The 22201-nt window shown below is 40.0% G+C and overlaps 1 protein-coding gene across 1 annotated transcript in view; it reads right to left on the bottom strand.

Annotated features, from left to right (window-relative positions):
- gpc6a (glypican 6a) overlaps positions 1-3609 on the bottom strand; it is a 52290-nt gene extending 48681 nt beyond the window's left edge. Inside the window, exon 1 of the mRNA XM_061277414.1 lies at positions 3246-3609. Coding sequence (XP_061133398.1) covers positions 3246-3399 — 154 coding nt within the window. The 5' untranslated portion in view covers positions 3400-3609. The remainder of the gene's footprint in view (positions 1-3245) is intronic.
- Positions 3610-22201: the final 18592 nt, after the last annotated feature.

The following is a 22201-nucleotide window of genomic DNA, read 5'->3' on the forward strand; positions in this document are numbered from 1 at the left end:
TTGGACTTACTTACTTACTGGCCAAAAGTATTGTCAGATTGTAATTCAACATCCCAAACAAGGCGGAAGTAAGAACAATCCGGCCGCCAACGTGCCAAGCTCACTGTTGGCAGTGACGGGCCGGCCGATTTTGTTTGGAGCTGGCCAACAATTGTCCAATCATTGAGCGACGGCCTCGCAGAATTCAGGTAGCTTGGCTGCATTCCGCCAAATGAGGCTCTTCTATTTTTATGTATTGATTTATTGGCAGCGACGCCGTGCTTCACTACTGCCATCACTTTACGATACAATATTTTGCTTTATTGTTATTTTTATTATTATTTATTTTACAAAATTGAATCTACATTTACAATACAATATTTTGCTTTATTGGTATTATTTATTTTACAAAATTGAATCTATTTGGATCCTTATTTAAATTCCACCAACATTCGTGGTTTCTATTTTCTTTTCTAACTTCTGCTTGACATTTGGTTCGACTCAGCATGTTTGAATGACAAATCTCAAGGCTGATTCCAACTGCCCGCAGAATTTGTATCCGGAATTTGCCAAGCGAGAGTTTTAGATTGTGTTTGTGTCATTTGGACCCGCTCACAGCGCCACAAATCATGGCGCAACTCATTATTCAAAAAATTGACCTACAATGAATTATGCTAGTGCGAAACATTACTACAATTCTTTTTAATAAGAACAAATCAAAGAACAATCTTCGAGAGCTCTCGGAGGTAATTGTTATTCCAGAGTAATCAAATAATTCTAGAACCAATCGTGCTGCATGTAATGTTGTTTCCAAGCTTTTAAAGCCTCATTTTGGCAAACGCCATTTGTATGAAGTGCTTAATTGGAGCATTCACGAGCTGTTCCGAACAAAGAGCCGGTCATAAAGTGGCAAACATCTGAATCGGGCTCATATCGCACCATTGCACGCTAAACAGAGACATGCTAAGCGAGAAGCGTATTTAAATGACTTGGACTTTCCTTGCTTGAATAATATTTCTGACAAGCAATTAAGTCAAAAAGGAACAGCGCGAGAGATTTGCAGCACTCCTTTATTACTTGACTTGTGCAGTAATCCGTTTGGGAGAACTCACAAAGGAGGGGAAGAATAGGCCACTTGAAAATATCACTAATGATTCTTTTATTTTGCTCTTTCGCCGAATTAGTATTGCAAGTCCAATATATCGACCCTCTTAGCTTCTAACAAGAGACACATTGTAATAGTAATTTTGTGGATTTGCAATTATGCCTCACACATTTAAAGCTACATATTGATAGAATCGGGACATTTTTTTAACTCGCACTGCAAATTTCAGTCATGTAAGCTATTTCAGCAAATCTCATTAGATTGTGCATTTGTGATCATGAGAAGAATCAATTTGCTGAGCATTCATGAGGTTCTTTATGTTCTGAATGAGGGGGTTAGGACTCTGAAGCCCAAGGGACTCATTCGGCTCTACACTTATATTACCGTAATAGATGGACTTGAGGATTTAAATGTGTGAAGAAATGTAGTTAAGTCAAGAGGCCATAAGAAAAACGACATGGTATAAAAATATAATCTTTCAAACACAATCCAATAATCATTCAATACATTGAAGAGGGATGATTGGACGTAAACGTGAGCTTAGAGGTGGAAGTAGCCACCTCGTGTTTTCATGAGAAAGCTACTGATGGCCGGATGAGCACTAATGCTTGTCATGCTGTTTGCCACACGTTTTGGACCAGCACGACTAATTCTCCTGAGAACCTCTGTTGGATTCATGCCAAGGTTATTAAGAGACACAACACTCCAATAACAACCTGGGTGCAATTATATTTGCACAACAGCAAAAAAAAAAAAAAGAAGCAAATTACAGATTTTTTTCGGATGTAAAATGCAGATGAGCATCTTTTTTTTCTCAACTGATTTAAGGTGGTAACTTTTGTTTTAGGCACATCTAAGACAATTACATTTCCGTCAGATTCTTCTCATCTCACAAGAGGAACAAAAGTGGCTACTCTTGAGTGAAGGCACATTTTCAAATCTAAAGTTTCAAAATTAGCTTAGGACGGCCATGTCGATTCATTATAGCGAAATCCAAGAGTGCCGGACGATGATCATTAATGCCCAACAACCACCGTATGATCTCTTTTTCTTTCTTTTCTTTTTTCCCGAATAGAGTGATTTCACTTGTGACCTCACTCTGCATGTGCCTCCTTCCCTCATGTTTACCGACTAATCTTCTTCCCTTTGACCATAAATGTGATTAGTGCTTCACAAGAAATAACAAAAGCTCATATCTCCGCTGTACCAAAGAGCATGAATTAAAAACTAAGCCGTAGCCTTGAGGAATATATATAGAAGAATTCTCATCAGAACCCAATTTTGGTGCCGAGTGCATACAGCCCCCTACTGGTAAATATTATTTTGTGCTGAGTGACCATCTTGAAATGTTACGGCATGATCCTCTGTTGAATATGAGCAACAGGTAGAGCAAAGCATGTTTTCTCTTTTTCATTGGACTCAGTGAAGCAACTACTTTTGGAAAATACTCAAATGGTGCTGAGTAGGAAATATATCAGTGGACTTCCTTTAGAAACAGATTGCATTTAAGAGGTTTGACCTCCGGGTGAAGTCGCTTTGGTGACCATCTGGAGCTCATAAAATACTTAATGTAATGTTAGCAGTTGTTCATGTGTAATTAAAGTGTTATTACTAAATATAGCCGAGTATTACCTCTTCCGGGACCGTTTTGATTGTGATCATTTCAAGTTCCATGGTACATATTTCGTAACTGTCATCTAAGTATTTGATGATGAGTTTGTATTGTCCATACATGGAAAGTCATTTCCAATATGAAAAACCTCATTATTCCATGTCAAATTTAATTGAATCCTAAACTGTCATCATAAAAAATGGCATATTGAAAACAAATTCCTAACTAATTACTAACTTATGATTAATGAAGGCTTAAGAAGCGTGACACGACCAACGTACTTAATTTACATCAATCTTATTGGCTTCATGCAAATGTCATTGTATTTGTATGAACGCTCATTAACGAATGCATGACCGTGATCATGGCAACACTTTTTTTTTTTGGACAACTATTGACCCTCTGTAGAAATGACGGTGCTGCATGGTGATGATGCCAGGGCGGGTTGTGTGTGTCCCACTTGCTTCCATCGTATGAGGTGAGAGGGATGGATGGATGACACATGTGCCAATTGGAAGCTAGATGATGATGATCTCTTGTGATCCATACCTGATATTTCCTGATGAGGTACACCGACAAGACTGAATCCTTTGGCATGATACGCTTGTCTAACTTCGCCGCAGCTTCGAGCTTTGCTTTCAGCACCGAAAGACGTGGACAGCAGCACCCACAGGGTGCACACAACCACTTGCAGTCTCCACATCGCCAAGCACAGCACGGAATCCTCTCTGAGAAAGGATAAATCCACCAGGAAGGAAAACCAAATCTTGATAGGATGCCTCCAAAAATAATCATTTAAAAAAAAAAAAGAAGAAGAAAAAGCAAAGCAAATCACTCGTTACTTGCTTTACGTCCTCCGCATTCCGATTCCGCTAAGCGCCGGAGAAGCAGCGATGCTCAATGGGGACAACTCGTCCCGTGGCTGACGTGTCTGTCAGTGCGAGTCGAGTGACGAGCAAACGAGATGCGCGCAAAAAAAAAAAAAAAGGAGAGAGAGGGGGGAAAAGGGAAGGGCAAAACATGGAGTGGAGTGGCCGCGACTTGAGCAGCATAAGCAGTCCGAGGGCGCTCGCTCACTGCTGTCCTCGTGCATCCTCAATGCGCACAGCTGCACAGAAGAACGCACTTGGGTTTGCGCACATGCGTCTGCGGAGGGTGTGGGCGCCCGCAAACATATCTGGATCATCATTTCTCCGCCCGCCTAGTCTGGACTCAACTTTAAGCGCATATATAGATCGAATTAGATCCGATTTTGAGAACCCCCAAGGGGCAGCCCGAGGAAAGAAGCTTCATTTAACTCCCACACACGCGCACGCACAAAGGCGGGGGATGATGGTTTGCAATTATAACGTTTAAGCAAACTTTTTTAGACTTATATTAAATGTAATTAAAATCCCAAACTAGCTTGATTTCAAATAAAAATGTGTGCCATCATTTGTGCAAGCATGAAAATCAAAATCAGGGGCGGAGCTAGATTTTTATCCCTAAGGGGAGGGGGGGGTGTCTGCAAAGCAAAATAAGAAAAAAAAACATCAGAAATCTCCAAACCTTTGGAGAAAACGCTGATTAACATTCCGTATATGTAGTCTACAGTAGAACGTGAAAAAAATATTGGAAAAAAATCTTGCAAAATAGCCCAAAATCAATCATCTGGCTATAACCTCGGGCTGGTTCAAGCATATTTAAGGCAGGGTGTTAGTGATGCCCCTGTGCACTTGCTTTGACATGAACACATCATGGTGCAAGGCCTCGTTAACTTGAAAATATTGACTCGTGGAGTCCCTACTTATGGAGACGCAGCGCTCACCTGTGTCATCAACTTTTAATGACCTCTTGTGAGTCGTTCTTTGGCTCTTCTTTGCTTCACTGCGTAATCAGCCCCTTGACTTTACTCGTGTTTTATCACCTGCGGTTAATAGATCACACACATGCATGTGCACACACCGTTGCTACAAAAATATAATTTAGTGTTTAGAATAAAACATATCCCCAAAGAGGACAAAAGAGAAGAAAGATCAGGTCTGCTCCAGAAGAAAAGTGAACGGTGCTTTAAAAATGGATGAATCCTTGACCTCTTCTGCCTGGTTGTCTTTTCCAACACGATCAGCACGTTGAGCCTGTTGCACGCTTTAGTGATCTCGTCGGCTTTTGGTTCACGCTTGCCCTTGGATCGCTTTGCTCCATTGGGCCCATGGTGCCCTGAACCTGTGGAGGGAAATCTGACGGCATTTTGGAATGAAATGTGTAGACGAGGTTCAAGAACAAAAATGAGAGGAATTGGAAGAGCCTTGAAATGCTATTAAATCATTTACTTGTTGGTTTACCATTACGAGATATGTCTTAATTACTGTGTGATTGGAATCAAGTCGTCTAAGTCATAATAAAGCTGTCCCACAAAGATCTAGAGAGAAGGATAGAAGCAGCCACTTGAGTCATTGCAATGAAATGGAAAATCAAAAGGGTCTGAATATGAATGCAATTTAAAGCATTTGTTTGATAAGGCATAAAAGATCATATATTTCATCCTTGACGGATTGTGAAGCGCCACAGCGGCTGAAAATGAAACACTCGGTGATTGATGAGATATGTCCGAAGAAATCGTTTCTTATATTTCCATTTTACGTCGAGCAATATTGTTTTTTATCTTCTTTACATCTGCGATATATTCCGATTAAAAATGTTGACACCAATGGAACTGATTTATAAGGAAAATAAAGGGAAAAAGCTTCATGAAATGGATTTTATTTTGCCTTTTTCATCTGAGTTCTTCTTTGCAAAGTGTTATCTCAGGCAGACCCAGTTAATAGGCCTTTGCTAATGAGGCCTCACGATGATGGCCAAGAGGTGATCCCGTTAGCGGATCGATAGCTCACCATGAGGAGTCAGCACAAGGTTCATCATGACTCACTGGCTGCTCCGTGGGGAGAAGTCAGCTATCAAGAGCAAAGCTCACTCACGCCTTCCTCAACCGGCGGGCGCTAAGTGTACGTACGTGGACCGTCGCCTTTCATCGAGATTCTATTTCAAGTTCAAATCCGATACACGACATGTAGCCAGTAAACTATATAGACCACAGGTGTCAAACTCGAGGCCCGGGGGCCCAGATCCGGCCCGCCACATTATTTGATGTGGCCCGCGGAGACAAATTGTGCATCGACTTAATGTGTCAATACTGTAATGGCAAATTTTCTTTGCTTTTAAAAACTACAAATATTTCTAGCAATTTTTTATTACGATTCATTTTTTTTAAATAGGAAAGTAGTAAAGGAAAATGCCCCCCCCCCAAAAGAAATAGCAAAGGTCCGCTTATCTGATGGCTCTTATCCAACAGAGGATTAATTAGAGTGTTTGGGTACACAATACAATGATTTTCAAATCCATTCCAACCGATATTCTATTGAATACACAAAAAAACTTTGCCGTCATTTGTAGTTTTCAGTCGCTTGTGGGTCGGGCCGACTGTAAACAGATGAAGAATAAGCTCACTTTGCCCACATTAGCGCAGCAAGCAGTGGAATGAATAATTCATCAACATATAGGCTACTGTATAATTCATGAATGTTAAAGACAAATATATGCAATTACGGTAAAAAAAAAAAGAACAAATTAAAAGGAACAGGGCGGTTTTGTGAAAGCAGTTGAACGCAATCTTGATGAAATGACAAAATGTTTAACATCTCTCTGAGGGGAGGGGCGGAGAGCTCGGAGAGGATTTATAAGCCATGACAGCAGTCATTTCAATTGTTCATGTCTCAATGCATCAATATTAGCATGTGCGTTTACGGCAGCAGATTATTTCGTGCATTTGGTTGGTTTGCTAATCATCGTTGACGTGAACAACTCTCGTGAAAATTTGATCGGATGTCAAAAGTGCATACGACGAATAATAAGAGCAACAAGTCATTAAATTAGGAGGGAAACTTTACATCCCAGATGCTTGTGCCTCCTAACGATTTGAGGCGAAGGCCTAATCAATACCGTGCATGTTGGCCCAAATGTTAAATGACAGTATGGCCGTTCCTTCATCATGTTCACACAACATGGAAAAGGTCACGTCAGACAAGCGTCAATCCCCGCTTGTTTGGCCTTATTTAGATTAAACAAGAACAACCGGCTCACCTTTCCTTTCCTGTCTGCGCTGCAGTCCTTTGTTTGGAGAACGTCAACATTCACCTCAGAGCGAGGGCAATGCAAAATGGAGGATAAGCATTTCACATTAACTCCGCAGGTAATCGATTGATGTCACATCAAAATGCTTGTGATAAATGTTTTCACATTCCCACAGCTCTTTTTTTTAACAATAGCTCTTCATGATAGTTAATATTTTTGTGACAATTTTCTACCACTGACATGAGAGTTGAACCTGTAAAAAAAAAAAAAAAAGAATTCATTTTATTTTAAAATTTTATGAATTATTTTATATTTGAAAAAATAAAAAAATAAAAAAAGATAATATATAAAAAATTTTGTTTAACAGGTTTATATATACCGTAAATTCCGGACTATAAGCCGCACCGGACTATAAGCCGCACCAACTAAAATTGGGGGATATTTTAGTTTTTTTCTTATATAAACCGCACCGGACTATAAGCCGCACGTGCCCACGCATTGTTTTTACAAAGAAAGACTGTTCACAGAAAGCCTTTTTAAAGTTTTAATAACATACTTTAACATGTCTTTCTAAACATTGCCTGTGACGAAGGGTTTAGAGCCCTTTGACGCAGGTCACCTAGCGTGCATTCCTACTAAAGCTCATAATAGTCACAAGCAACACAGCCAGAATAAGCAGCAGCCATAGTAGTGTTTCAAAATAGTATTTTTGTTGATGTTTTTTTCTTCAAGATACCTCAGTGTATAAAAGTGATCAAGTCATCACAAAAATCACGAAAAGAAAATCCTTATATAAACCGCACCTGACTATAAGCCGCTTATAGTCCGGAATTTACAGTATATAAAAATTAAAATACACATCATATATATCTGATCAAGATGATTGATGGGGAGTTTGGAGAATTTGTCCATTTCCATCAAGCTGGCTCGACATTCCACGCACGGCGATAAAGAGAGAAAGAGACATCCGCAACAAAACGCCTACGTAAGCCTGCAACCGTCACCAGTCAAGTGCTGCATTAAAATTTATCTCCTCTATTAATCTTGCCACAACAATATTTTTCTTTGTTTCATCACATATTACCAATCATAAAATACTCCCACTTTTGGATTCAATTTGAATGTGTTACCAAATAATGACAGGAGAGGGAGAGCCGCAAATGATTTAAGTGACAAAAATTTGAGTAAAGCAAAGCCAAAAAAATTCTCAGACTTCTTTGGATATTCCATTTCTTCTTCTGTGCAGCACATTCCTTCACATTCTCTCACTTCCAGTTCTTTATTTAGTCTCATATGAAAAAGGATTCATTGGTGAACTCTCTTCACAGTGACAAGCTTGACATTTCCCCCTCTGTGAATGGGGAAAATGTAAGCCTCAGATCAGCTTTCCAACTCAGGAGATTTAGCTGACCTTTAAAAATGCAACAGGGGAAGAAAGAACCTTGCCTTGAACTTCAAATGCGATTCTGAGCTCTCGAAAAAAAACCACACATTTCCAACATTGGTTGAAAGACAAAAGTTAAATATTCATTTCAAAATCATTTAAATGCCTGGAATGTAGTATACCATGAATATGTCATATGTGTGAGTCGCCATTTTGTAACAACGTATTATCCCTCGGAAAGGTCGTGAGGATTCTACAGTATGTAGATGACATCACCCTATTTTCCATAATCTTCATCTTGGGCTGTGACATCGTTGTTTTCTTGAAATAGACACAATGTTACAATCCCCAACATAACGATGAAAAAAACGTGTTGTGATATAATGCGAGACTAAAGTGAACCGGACTCGGGGTCGCAAAGAGTGAGCATCAGACAAGGCGGGGGGTTTATTGTCCAGGAAAACCTTGGTAAAGACACACTGGGATGGTCTTACACAACAGAACAATGGCGAGCAGACAATTATTATAAATTGAAAGAGACGACAATGGAAGCGGCCGAACGGTACATCCTTGCAAAAAACAGACCAAGCAAAAACACATCATTGTTGGCAAGAGATAGTAGCAATAATAGTCGCTTTGCCGATGAGGGTAAGCTTCATATAAAAATTGTTGATTTATTTTGGGGATCCCCCCCCCCGCCCAACAAAAACAAAATGACAAATTGCTGAAAATCATCACATTGATTTAATGCGGCATGGCCAGCTTGCTTATGTACTCCATATAAAAAATCAAACAGTGTACCGTAAATTCCGGACTATAAGCCGCGCCTTTTTTCCAAAATTTTGAACCCTGCGGCTTATAGTCAGGTGCGGCTTATATAAGGATTTTCTTTCGTGATTTTTGTGATGACTAGATCACTTTTATACACTGCGGTATCTTGAAGAAAAAAACAACAACAAAAATACTATTTTGAAACACTACTATGGCTGCTGCTTATTCTGGCTGTGTTGCTTGTGACTATTATGAGCTTTAGTAGGAATGCACGCTAGGTGACCTGCGTCAAAGGGCTCTAAACCCTTTGTCACAGGCAATGTTTAGAAAGACATGTTAAAGTATGTTATTAAAACTTTAAAAAGGCTTTCTGTGAACGGTCTTTCTTTGTAAAAAAAAAAACGCGTGTGCACGTGCGGCTTATAGTCCGGTGCGGCTTATATAAGAAAAAACTAAAATATCCCCCAATTTTAGCTGGTGCGGTTTATAGTCCGGTGCGGCTTATAGTCCGGAATTTACGGTAAGTTAAAAAAACAAAAACAGTGTTGAACAAAGTGCTCCACAAACACAAAAGTCATAAAACATATACTTGCCATAAACCAATATACCATTAGACACTACATTATGGAGAAGAAGTGGCTTTTAAGAAAAGCTAAAAGTGGGGCAAGTCTAAAATGGAGGGGTGGGGGGCAGTTTGGGGAAAGGCTCAGTCTCTCCTCCATTTTAACCGTAGCAGGTCACCGTATATATCTGGAAACATAAAGTTTGTTTCGGCGATTGCAAAAAAATAAAAATACTGCTACAGTATTGCAGGAAAGCAAATACGAGTCAGCCGCAAGCATCCCTGCGGTCCCGAATGGAAAACTGAGCAGGTGGGTTCATCCAGTCTGACAATTATCTCCCTCGCCAGTCCATATATCACAAAGAATGGATTGCTTCCCACAAACCTAATGTTTTAAAATGAGCTGCAAAAAGTCCACTATTACAACACATTACGCTAGCTTAATAAACAATATCAAACTCATTAATCTCCACGTCGATGACCTGCAAGCCCAGCTAGCAAGTTAATTAAATTTCTTGCGTGTTTTTATTGGTGGGTCAGCGCAGTTATCGATGCACCGCAACATAAAAAATAGCCACGCCCCAAACAGAATGATCCGGTTATTGTTGTGGTCGATCAATTGAGCTCCACGCCGATTGTTTTGATCCCGGAAATTGCTTTGATTGCATTTAGTATCTTGCTAACGTCATTTAATGGAGTCTCGGGCTTCAGTTAGTTTCTCATGAGGCATTTGAATGTTATTTTTCTATCTATCTCAGTATTGCATACAAATATTGTCAAGGAAATGGCGCATGGCGACGCTTCGCATTTGAAGTAGCATCGTATCGATATGGCGAAGGGATGCAGCAAATGAAATTCCTTGATTGTTTTTCTGTGTGGTGTCACCCGCTGACATATCCACTTTGAACAGCTGCCAAATTTACAACAGTGAGGCAATCATACTTGAAGAGTATTTTTTTTGTTGCTTTGTATAATATTTGGAAAGGAATCGTTTTGTCAAAGTGAGTCACAGATTGAAGGTTGACGGGAGAGCTACTATATTTATTGCTTTAGTCGCCTGCTCGCGTTTCTTTTCCCCAGCGGTGACGTCTCGATATGTATAAAGACTCACATTGTAAAAAGTATTGAATTGTATTGGGTGACATCATGGGTATCTCTTTTATTCTGAAGCAGCATCATCAAACATGGCCGCCGTTCGGTTCTTTGGAGGTGTTCAAGTCATCAAGCGATGCCCTCCCAGGAGCTGCTCTGTATCAGTGAGTCATTGCTGAAGGATCAGAGTGTGGCCTGAAATTAACTGGATATTGATTCTGTGCACAGCGGTCCCCATGACAGCTTTTTGAAGCAAAATCCCTCTCCGCCACATTCATACCGACTTAGTGGGAGATTCCAAATGTTTTCGAACAACGGGGGGTGAACACGCCAGTGGGCGTTACTCTAAGGCACCCGCGGGGGCAGTAAACATGAGAAGTTAAATTCCAAAGCTTCACAATACAGAAAGGCTGATTTCTTGTCCTCCGACCGATCATAAAGGAGATTTCCATTTTTGACACTAACGTGAACACGAGCCAACGTTAAAAATCCCTAATTGCAATACGTGTATCCAGAAATCCGGGCAAAAAGTGATAATTGGGTTGCTGCTGAGTGAGCTGTGCAGTGACAGCAACCATTAAGTTGTGTACAGAAAGCACAAGGCTGCTGCTTGTCAGCCACCGGGGAGATATCCAAGCTTTTTAGCCGAAGAGGGCAAGCGTGATGGATTGCCACACCCTGGTGTAGCTCCCACTCAACGAGAAGCAGGACCACTTAAAGAATGCCCACCCAAAATCCAACAAAACTGCTTGTTGTGTTGTTCGAATGGATGAATAATACATGCGCAATCAGGAATAAGATGTGTTTTCTTAAAATCAACACATCTTGTGTTGATACTTTGAGGGATGGTGAATATTCATCACTATTAGGGTGCTCCTATGATTCATCCAAAACACTTCTTTTCAGGAAGGATGTTGGCCAACACGAACAACATCATATGTAGCTTAAACTACCGTTTTTTTCCATGTATAATGCGCCCCCATGTATAATACGCACCCTAAAAATGGCATGTCGATGCTGGCAAAAAGCCTGTACCCATGTATAATACGCACCCAAATTTTGACTCCTACTTCAGTCCGTAAACGTAAAATTATTTCAGAAAAAAGATCATCTTTGGGAACAAGCGGATGTTATTCTGCCGGTCAGTATCACTGCGCGTGCGCTAGCAAACTCGATAGCGAAGAAATGTTTCGGATTTGTGTAGGGTACATTGTGACAGCAAACGAGCAGGTGATCGAGCAAGCGTCTGATACCAGAGCATTGTGTTCGTATGGAGCGTGTTTGAAGTGAACAGCAGAGAAGAAAGCGCATCTGTAATGGCAGCCTCCATATCATATCCGGGTAAAACAAATAAAAAATAAAAAAAATAAAAAAATCTTTTTTTTTTGTACCCATGTATAATGCGCACCCCAGATTTTAGGGCAATAAATTAGTTAAATTTTGCGCATTATACCTGAAAAAAAACGGTATGTTAGAATTTTGTATGACCAAGAAAAAGCAAATCAAACAAATGATTTCATGTTCAAAGACTAGTTAAGAGTCAACAACCGAAACAAATTGTGTACCAAACCTGGTCTTATCAATAGGTCAGAAAAATAAGTCCAACACCTCCGTGTATCCCAGAGTTCTAAAAAGATTTGTCATGAGACACAATAAACAATAGAAATAAAAAATATGTATATTCACAGTAAAAACATTCATGTAAAATTTACATTAATTAATTTTACCATTTATTTAATGATATTTACATTGTAAATAAATTGAAAAAAATTGAAAATCAACAAATCTGCAAGATAGCCTTGGTAATGATCTGTACTTCAATGAATGCTATTTTAGCTTCACTTGTTTAAAAAAAAAAAAAAAAAACTACAGTAAGCGTTTTTTACATTATTCTGACAGCCCGGTTCTGTAAAAAAACGCACACAATATACCGAGCATGAGTCATAGCTGATAATCCGCATGAGCCTAACGGAGATTGCAAAAACTGGCGCTGCTTTTTGATCACATGGGAAAGGCCGCATCGCCTTTTATATGTTCCGCCTGCCTCGCCATTTAAATGCAAAACAGCACATCAGCACGTACAAGTGATTAGCATGCCGCTAATATGCATACTCTTAAGGTCATTAAAACAGATAAACACACAGCTACGGCACATTTGCCGAATGCTTGATGCTAAATTATCTGGGTTTTTTTCTCCAGGGCAAAAAACTGCCGTGAAATGTACAAGTCTCATATTTCCATTTGAATGCCGGCACCGAGAATAATAAAGTGGCGTGTTCTTTGGGAGGAGAAGAAAGCTCGACACTGACATGATTAGCCTTTTTATCCTCTGCTTCACTCACTGTGTCATGCTGCTGAGAGCGAAAGGAAAAAAAAAAAAAGTCTTTCCTGAAGCTTTCTCAGAGATGGAGACATGCTAAACTGCGGACCGTCTTCAGCAACCGCAGGCGACATTTCCATCCATCTGCATGACATCAAATAAAGTCAACCCATTTGAATAATCACACTGGGTTACGTAACTGTCATTCGTATCGATTTAGGCAACGCAAAGAGCTCACCGACGTGCCAAAGATTCGGGCGAATGCAGAAGAAGGAAGGGAACTTGGGTTGCTTCTAATGCATGGATGGATGGATGGATGGATGGATGGATGGATGGATGGATGGATGGATGGATGGATGGATGGATGGATGGATGGATGGATGGATGGATGGATGGATGGATGGATGGATGGATGGATGGAAATTGGATGGATGGATGGATGGATGGAAATTGGATGGATGGATGGATAGATGGATGGAAATTGGATGGATGGATGGATGGATGGATGGATGGATGGATGGATGGATGGATGGAAATTGGGTGGATGGATGGATGATTGGATGGATGGAAATTGGGTGGATGGATGGATGATTGGATGGGTGGAAGGAAGGATGGATGGATGGATGTTCATGTCGATTTCTCATTACAGTTTGTTTTGTCCAGTCCTGCTCATTAGAACTTTTTGTTTCAATTTGTGCCAGTCGACCCGGTTGGTTTGTGTCGTCCAATCATCTCCCGTCTTGTCCAGGTGTTCCCTGTCGTCTTATCTGGATGGATGGATGGACGGACGGAAAGCAAAGGAAGTTGTTGTCAGAAATAGTATCGTCTGAATAGTAGCCTAGCGTACAAACCTTCTGCGTGGTTTTCGATATTAAAGGCTGTCGCAATACGGAATAGAAAATGGACGCAATTCTTACGATACACCTTATCATTAATTGATTTTTCCGCCAGACCAGGTGCAATTGAATACTTCCGATCCGTGGGAACGCTTTGGAGAGAGCCCGTGGCCGTTCCCAAATGAATTCCATGGCGTGGCGTTTGAGCCGCAGACCTTTCGCAGTAACACTTTAACTTTACATCGGATGACACCGTAATGGCCGTCGTGAGCATAATGAAGACAGGTTTTGTTTATCACTTCAAAGTCATATTCCACAGCAAATCCACTGTGACTAATTATACCATTTTAATGTGAAGTATCTCAGTGGTAATGTTTTTTTTTTTTTTTTTTTTTTTTACAGGCACTGTGATATACAGTATTGCTCTAAAAGGGTCAAGCCAACCTTGAAAGAAGAATCGCAGCCATTCAAGTTCGAGAGAAAGCTGCTCTTTGGAACATTTCATCATGTCCATTTGAATATCAGGCCAGCTATAAGGGACAAAGCGAATGGAGCAGATAGTGATCTCTGAGGGGCTTGTGTGCAATGAAGTCATCTAAATGCATTTCTTGTCTGACACAGCACACTTGCAACGTTGGCTTTATAGAAATCTTGCCATTGCCAAAATGATCAATAAGCCCATTAAGAGCACCAAAGGAAAACACTTTCTCCAGCTCCCTCCAGGGTGCTCGTCTACGGGCACAAGTCTGGCAATTTGAATGGAGAAAACGTGTCCGTTTTCATCTACCAAAGCGTCTCAATTTAAGCCTTAATGGTCCGGGGTGCTAAAGCATTAACGGCTTGATGACGCAATTCAATCAGACAAAGATGCGATCATACTTGCTTAGCTTCTACCTAAATTATGTTAGTTCTTAAATTTTTAAAATAATTTAATTATATTTTCTACGCAAAGCATTTCAATCCGATTTTTACATATCTGGACTTTTATTCATATTTTGGGCAACTTTCACTTTTACTAATACGTTTTGTAAGTAAATTATCAATCCTATTCTGTCCCCCCTCTATTTTTATTTAGTGGGTGCAGCTTGTGCGCTCAGTTGTGCGGAAATGACAAAACGTTGTTTTCATTACCGAGCTCACGCAAACAAAAATCTCATTTATTCATATTTCGTCAATTCCAATTCCCCCCAAATTCAGACTCATGGATTTGAAGTGAAGCATAATGTGTATAAGAAAAATACCATTAGTGAGCTTTGTTTGGTGAGTCACACTTTCTCTGAAAAAAAAAAAAAAATGTTGCTGACTAAGCAGAACGGCTTTTGTTGCAGTGTTAGACGATTATAATAAGAGGCTGCAAACTTTCTTTGGAGTGTTTAGGAGTTTAATGATTTTGTCATTGCTTTAGCCGCCTCCATTACATTTAATGTGGATTCCCTCGCATTTATCAGTGCAAGTCAATAACTGTTCAAAAACGGCAGCTAAGGTCATCGTCAGGGGCCAAGTGGATTTGGCCCGATCACAACCAACCCGACTGCTTTCAATAACCTGCTCGGAGCCAAAAAGGAGAGCACACACTGGACTTGACGGTCGGTCAATCACAGACTCTTTGAAAAGGCAGACGAGCGTTCATGTTGAGTGTGAATTGCACCCCGAGTGAGTCAGGTCAGTAAACATGCAATGATTGACAAATTCTTCACATCTACCGTATTTTCTGGACTGTAAGGCGCACCGGACTATAAGGCGCACCTTCAAAGAATGCCCATTTGAAAACTTTGTCCTTATATAAGGCGCACCGGACTATAAGGCGCACCATTCATGCATCATGTCAGATTTTTAATCCAAATCAAATCATTCACCATTTTATCTTTTTTATTTCAACTTCAGACGCAACAAATTACTTTGTAATCACAAAAGAATGATCCATAGTCTTTTTGATTCATGATTGATAGCCTTCAGCAGGCCACTTATGATTGATTTCATGACACAATACTTTGGGGCAGTTTAAATTTAGGAATTTAGTCCATATATAAGGCGCACCGGACTATAAGGCACACTGTCGACTTTTGAGAAAATTTGATGTTTTTAGGTGCGCCTTATAGTCCGGAAAATACGGTACTAATATTCTCATTGACAAGCTTTCTGTAACCACGATTGACTCTTTATATCTTTCACAATGAGGGAGCCACCAAAAAATGTAAATCCTAATCTGAAAGTGACTCCCAAAATTGTGGGAACCTCCAAAAAATTATGTGGGAAATAGTGACAGGTGTAATTTGTCATTGTCGAGTATGCCAAGTGACCTGAGGAAATAAATAAAACATTTGAAAGATACTTTTGATACAAGATAAAAAAAATGCTTTTATCATAAAGCCAATCTGGAGGGGTTAGTGACAGACAGCCACACTGCTGGAGATGTGCAGGTTGGAGGATGCTAAAAGATGTCCGCCAGACACATCGGCAACGGGAGAGACACAAATCGATTTCTTTCAGGACACCGCGGAGAGTGTAAGTGGATGAGGGCCTCCCTAGCAAAGCTGTTATTAATTAATTGAGTCTCAAGAGCGGATCGCGTGATATGATTCTCGACTCAATCCCGCAGCAGTCAGTCCATGACGTGCATCCAACCACGATGGATTTTACTCATTCAGCACAGCGCGCGTTTCATAAAAAAACATTTTCACATCTGAAATGTATATATAAAATGTCAATATGTAATGTTAAATCAATATATAAATATATGTATATACGTAAATATATGTATATATATATATCATATATTTTTATAATGTAATTTTTGATTACCGTAATTTTCGGACTACAAGTCGCACCGGAGTATAAATTGCACCAGCCATAAAATGCCCTAAAAAGTGAAGAAAAAAACATACATATGTATATAAGTCGCTCCTGAGTATAAGTCGCCCCCCCACCCAAACTATGAAAAAAAAAACGCAACTTATAGTCCAAAAATTACGGTAAATTGCCACTTGTATAGCGCTTGTACATGTTATAATTAGGAAATAGAAATTCAAATAAAAAATGGTAAATCATCCAAGTACAAGTCTCATTCAGGAAATGAAAAATGCGGCGCGTTCTAATCGACTTAGGCCCTTTGATCCGAGTTCCTGCCTGTTTAATATTAGCAAGGCACCCATGTGGGGGAGCAATTTCATGCTTGCAAGCAGCCAATCGACTGCATGATAATAGACGGCAGGACCTCCTTATTCTATTTACAGTTACAATCACCTTCCGACTGGAGGTCAAGACAATGCCCGTCTCTGTCTGCATCGCCAACACAAACATCTCAACACACCCACGACTTTTCCGTACTGCCGCCATGTATTCGACTTTGATGCTCGAATTTGTGGATCTGTTGATATTTAAAAAAAAAAAAAAGCTTCACAATTACTTATGACACACACACACTATTAAAAAACACCATCTGGCCTGGAGTTATAAACCATCACCCTTTGCTAGCACCTCTTATCTTTTTTCATTTGGCAGCTTTTCTACTCTTTTGAAAGCAACACGAGTGAGTCAGCCAGCTTAAAATCCCCCCCCCCCCCAAAATACGTATATTCTTCTTCACTATTGCATCCTAACGGACTGTTGAGTTGAATACTTTTTCCGTCTAATTTTTGGCTCATCTGCATATTAGCATTTATGCATCTCTTGACTCCTGACACGGTGCAAACTTTGTGACCCACTTTTCAGCAGGTCTAACTTTGTGTGGGTCAAGAGCAATTCTGAGGCTAGCGATGTTGTGCCTCCAGGAAATGAAGGAGCAGAACAGAACCGTCTGCAAATTTCAGGTTGACGCTTGAAGCTGTCCAACCACCAGAGAGCGGACAAACCACTCCTGGCCCTTGGCTTGTATAATTTTCTGATGGACTAAAACTGTGGAATGCAAATATTAGCTCTGGTTGAAAAAGTGTATATCGTACAATCGCTTTTCTCTGCAGAAGTTTTTGCACTTGAAAAGTAAAGATATATGTTGTTTTCTTTTGGAGTGTGTCAAAATTGCTTCTGCTAAAAGGGGCTGGAAGGTTGCAAAGTACTACTTGCGTGGCCTTCTCTTGTCTTTTCGCTCAGGAAAATGTGTGGGAGAGAAGAGACTTAAGGTGCTTTAGTGGAGGAGTATGTTGAGGTTATTCGTGGCTGTGATAGCTTGGAGTCGGTGAACATTTATGAACAGCAGACAGGTTTTGCAATTCATCTTCAAGGGTTTTGTCAAGAAGGTACCTGGACTGACCTGTGAGGGGCAGCATGGCTGTCAAACTACCGTAATTTTCGGACTATGTCGCACCGGAGTATAAGTCGCACCAGCCATAAAATGCCAAAAAAAGTGAAAAAAAACAACATATATATGTATATAAGTCGCTCCTGAGTATAAGTCGCCCCCCCCCACCCAAACTATGAAAATAACCGCGATTTATAGTCCGAAAATTACGGTCATTTTTGTATCGTAGTTATAGTGAAGTGAAGACAATTTGTAATTTTAGCAATGACACAAAGTCGACGCAAAATTTGTCTTGGCGGGCCACGTCAAATGATGTGGCGGGCCCCCGGCCTTAAGTTTGACACCTATGCCATAACACAACCCGCACCACATGTTAATTGGATCGGGATCATCTTTGGAGACATTCAATAATCTGACTCTCTGGAAGAAGGAATCAAAATGTTCACAATTATCTTGAATGATTATCATGACATCATACTTGGCGTGTTCTTCCGATGTCTTACATGATGAAAATACAAAGTCAATACAGCTCATTTGAAGCCTGAGCTCATCTTAATGTTGACAATCCGTTTGTTTGACATGTTATTGAGTACACGGAGATTGGACAGAGGCAGTTTTGGGAAATTGCTGTTATCCTTCATGAGGATTAAAAGTGTCATCTTTAATTGCATTTGTTTGACAAAGGTTGATTTCTTTGAGAAGGTCAATTCGGAGAGTGACGTTTGCAGAGCCCTGCTGGAGATTACGCCGAGAGGAGCTTGTCTGTCCCTTCTTGGATGATTATTTCTTATCCCGCAAAATAGAATTAGAATTGATGTGGGTAATTATATCTTCGAAGATACGTGTTATTGTGCTCATTCGAAAGTATTTTTTATTTTATTTTAATTTTTTTTAATGATGACTCTTTGTACCTTATTTGACGGTCAACTTTTCAATGTGTGGAGGTTGACGGTGGCATTTGGCCAGACACCGTTGGGCTCACGGGGCGGACGCAAAGCCAACATCAGAACCTCGGGACCTGCTCGCTGACAGCCATGATGGAGAGGCACATTTAGCAAAGATTTGTGTGTATTCCTTGCATGAGAGTGTATGAGAACTCAGAGGAATAATCAGTCATTAGTGCTGTTTGGTGCGCTGAGCAGGTGACAATGATGAATACATCAACGGCTGCCCTTTGGTCCGACTCAGCGGCCATCAGAAGTACGACAAATGCGAGTGATGACGTGCCACTGAGTTTGGCAGTCATCTTTTTGAAAGTCAGGATAACACCGTCATGACTTCAACCGCTTTTATATTCGAGGGCAATGGGGACCGTTAATTAGTCGCGACATGTTTCATTTTAAGCTGTAATGGTTTTCATTTCAACTGATCATTTTAAACAAAACGTGAATTGAGATTTTGTCAGATTCCCTAAATAATAAGGTTTTACCGATGAGAGATTTTTTTTTGGAAGTAGTCTGAGCTATTTACATTTACCTTGGCAACCTTAAGCGATGCACCGTGCCTCAGGCTTTCTGGAAATTACCCAGTGATTAACTCTATTCATTTTTCTTAATGGGGATGACATATATAAACATCCCCATTACATACACCAGTCTTCCTTGGGACTGCCCATTTTCTCTGATCTATTAATCATGCTTCTTTTAATGAGGTGCACAATCTGAACTCTGAAGAAGGCGCCAACAACCACAAAGACAAAGATCAGATCGTGGGATGGGATCCTTCCTGTGTATGACATTGCCATCATTCATCAAGGACAAAAGAGAGGAGAAAAAAAGTGGGACGGTTTGTTTTATTCACTTCACTACTTTATAAACCAGTTGTAGGATGAGACCGTCCGTTTGTCTGTCCGTCCATCCATCCATCCAACCTGATCCGTCTATCCATCCATCCATCCTTTCCTCCTTCCATCCATCCATCCATCCAATCATCCTTTCAATCATCCATCCATCCAACCGGATCCATCCATCCATCCAACCATCCATCCTTCCATCCATCCAATCATCCTTCTAATCATCCATCCATCCATACATCGATCCAACCTGATCCAATCATCCATCCATCCATGCATCCATCCATGCATCCATCCATCCATCCATCCTTTCCTCCTTCCATCCATCCAATCATCCTTTCAATCATCCATCCATCCAACCAGATCCATCCATCCAATCATCCTTCTCATCATCCATCCATCCATACAACCTGATCCATCCATCCATCCATCCGTCCATCCATCCATCCATCCATCCATCCATCCAATCATCGTTCCAATCATCCATCCATCCATCCATCCATCCATCCATCCATCCATCCATCCATCCATCCATCCATGGTCTGAACCGCTTACCCATTTCATAAAAGTGTCTCCAAAATGATTCAATAAGTCTGCAAGCCACAAGCGCTTCACAGCAAAACATTTTCCGTGGCATTGCCTCATTATTACAATTAAGCAAGAACATACTGTTCAGACACAATATTGATTTTTTTTTATCCAAGATATAATTTGAGCCATTCTATACTTCTAAGCGCCTCTTGGTGATGCCTTAAGAAAATGTACCACGACTCCTCATGTTATGTGTGCAAACGTATCGATTCCAGATGCACCACTAAGTAATACACACAGCATCATAATCAATCAGGTTGATGGCAGATTATTGATTCCAAACCAACCTTCTCCTTCCTCTACAGTCGCTTCTGACATCACAGCTTTTTCTTTTTGTGTTTTTAATATATTGAACTACACTGCTGAACCATTTGGACAATTTTTTTTTTCTATTGACCGAAATGAAATAATAGGCAATTAAAGTTCAACTAATGCTCATCAAATTGCTCTCAAGCCTTGACAGACTAATCTGTCTGGAAAATAACAAAACACTTATTCATTCCAATAAAATGTAGTCCTTCACGTCCAAAAATATATTAGCCCGATTTTTTTAGATATACACCTTTCGACTGCATATAAAATGTTTATCTTCAATTTATTTATAAGTCAAAAGTGAATGAAACCATTAAGAGTCAGAGTTAAGTAATAAGATGCTGTGTGGTCAATATTCAGGTAGTGCACTGAAGACTTCCGTTAGCAAAGCATTTGCAGGAGTTGCTTACTTTGCAATGGATGCACCAAATCAACTTCACTTGAAACACATCATGGCTACTTCCAAGGCACTTTCAGGAAACTTGTGTCTTTTTACACATGTGCTTATTGATGCCCAGAGCCGCAGGAAATGTTTGCTCTCTGCTTCCCCCGCACCAACCACGTGAACTGGAGCTCTCCAACAACATTCACAAAACTAAGAAGTGCTGAAGGCAACTCCGGTAAATAACAGACTGTGTATCAAACCTCTGCTTTGCTTTTTTTTTTTCTTCTTGTATAAATCAGATATTTTCTCCCAACAGAGCTGGATGCTCCTACTTATCTGAGAGCAGCCACCCACCAAGGCTAAATGGTGATAAAAATGAATCCACCTCTGCTCTAAAGATATTAACAGGCCATGTAGGATGCTTCACTTTTTATTTCATAATAAGTAGAATGCCCTCATGAAGCTGCACTTTTTTTTTTTTTGGGAACTGCCAGCAAATGTGCATAACAAATCAAGAAGCAACAAAGTGCCATGGTGATATCTTCATTTAAATATCAAACGTGGCTTTTAAATTCACACCCTCCCGGATTATACATCCTGTCTCCATATACTGAAGTCTTATTATAACGCTCAAGGACAAATTGGGCCGAGCGTCTCAATGTTCACGCTCTTGGCCAATGGATGAGTGGAGGTCAAGTCTGCAGCTAATGAGCTCAAATGTGAGTAGCGTGACCCGAATGATTTGCTAATGCAGCCTCTGCACTAAGTATTAGATTACTTTGCTCACATCCAGTCATGGTGTAAAAGATCGCATTCAATCCTGCATGCACACAGATCAGATTATTCATCAAGTCCGGATGTGCATATAGAAGTGCAAACGTATATTTTTTTAAAATGACTCAACTTAGTAATCTTTTATTTATTTATTTATTTATTTATTTATTTATTTATTTATTTATTTATTTATTTATTTATTTATTTATTTATTTATTTATTTATTTATTTATTTATTTATTTATTTATTTATTTATAGCATCAAGGGATCCATTGGGGGGGTGGGAATTAGACTTTAATTTTCAACTTTTATTTCAAGCTGTTCCACACAATTTGTAA

This window comes from Syngnathus typhle, linkage group LG4, assembly GCF_033458585.1.
Source record: "Syngnathus typhle isolate RoL2023-S1 ecotype Sweden linkage group LG4, RoL_Styp_1.0, whole genome shotgun sequence".
NCBI classification, from domain to species: domain Eukaryota; kingdom Metazoa; phylum Chordata; class Actinopteri; order Syngnathiformes; family Syngnathidae; genus Syngnathus; species Syngnathus typhle.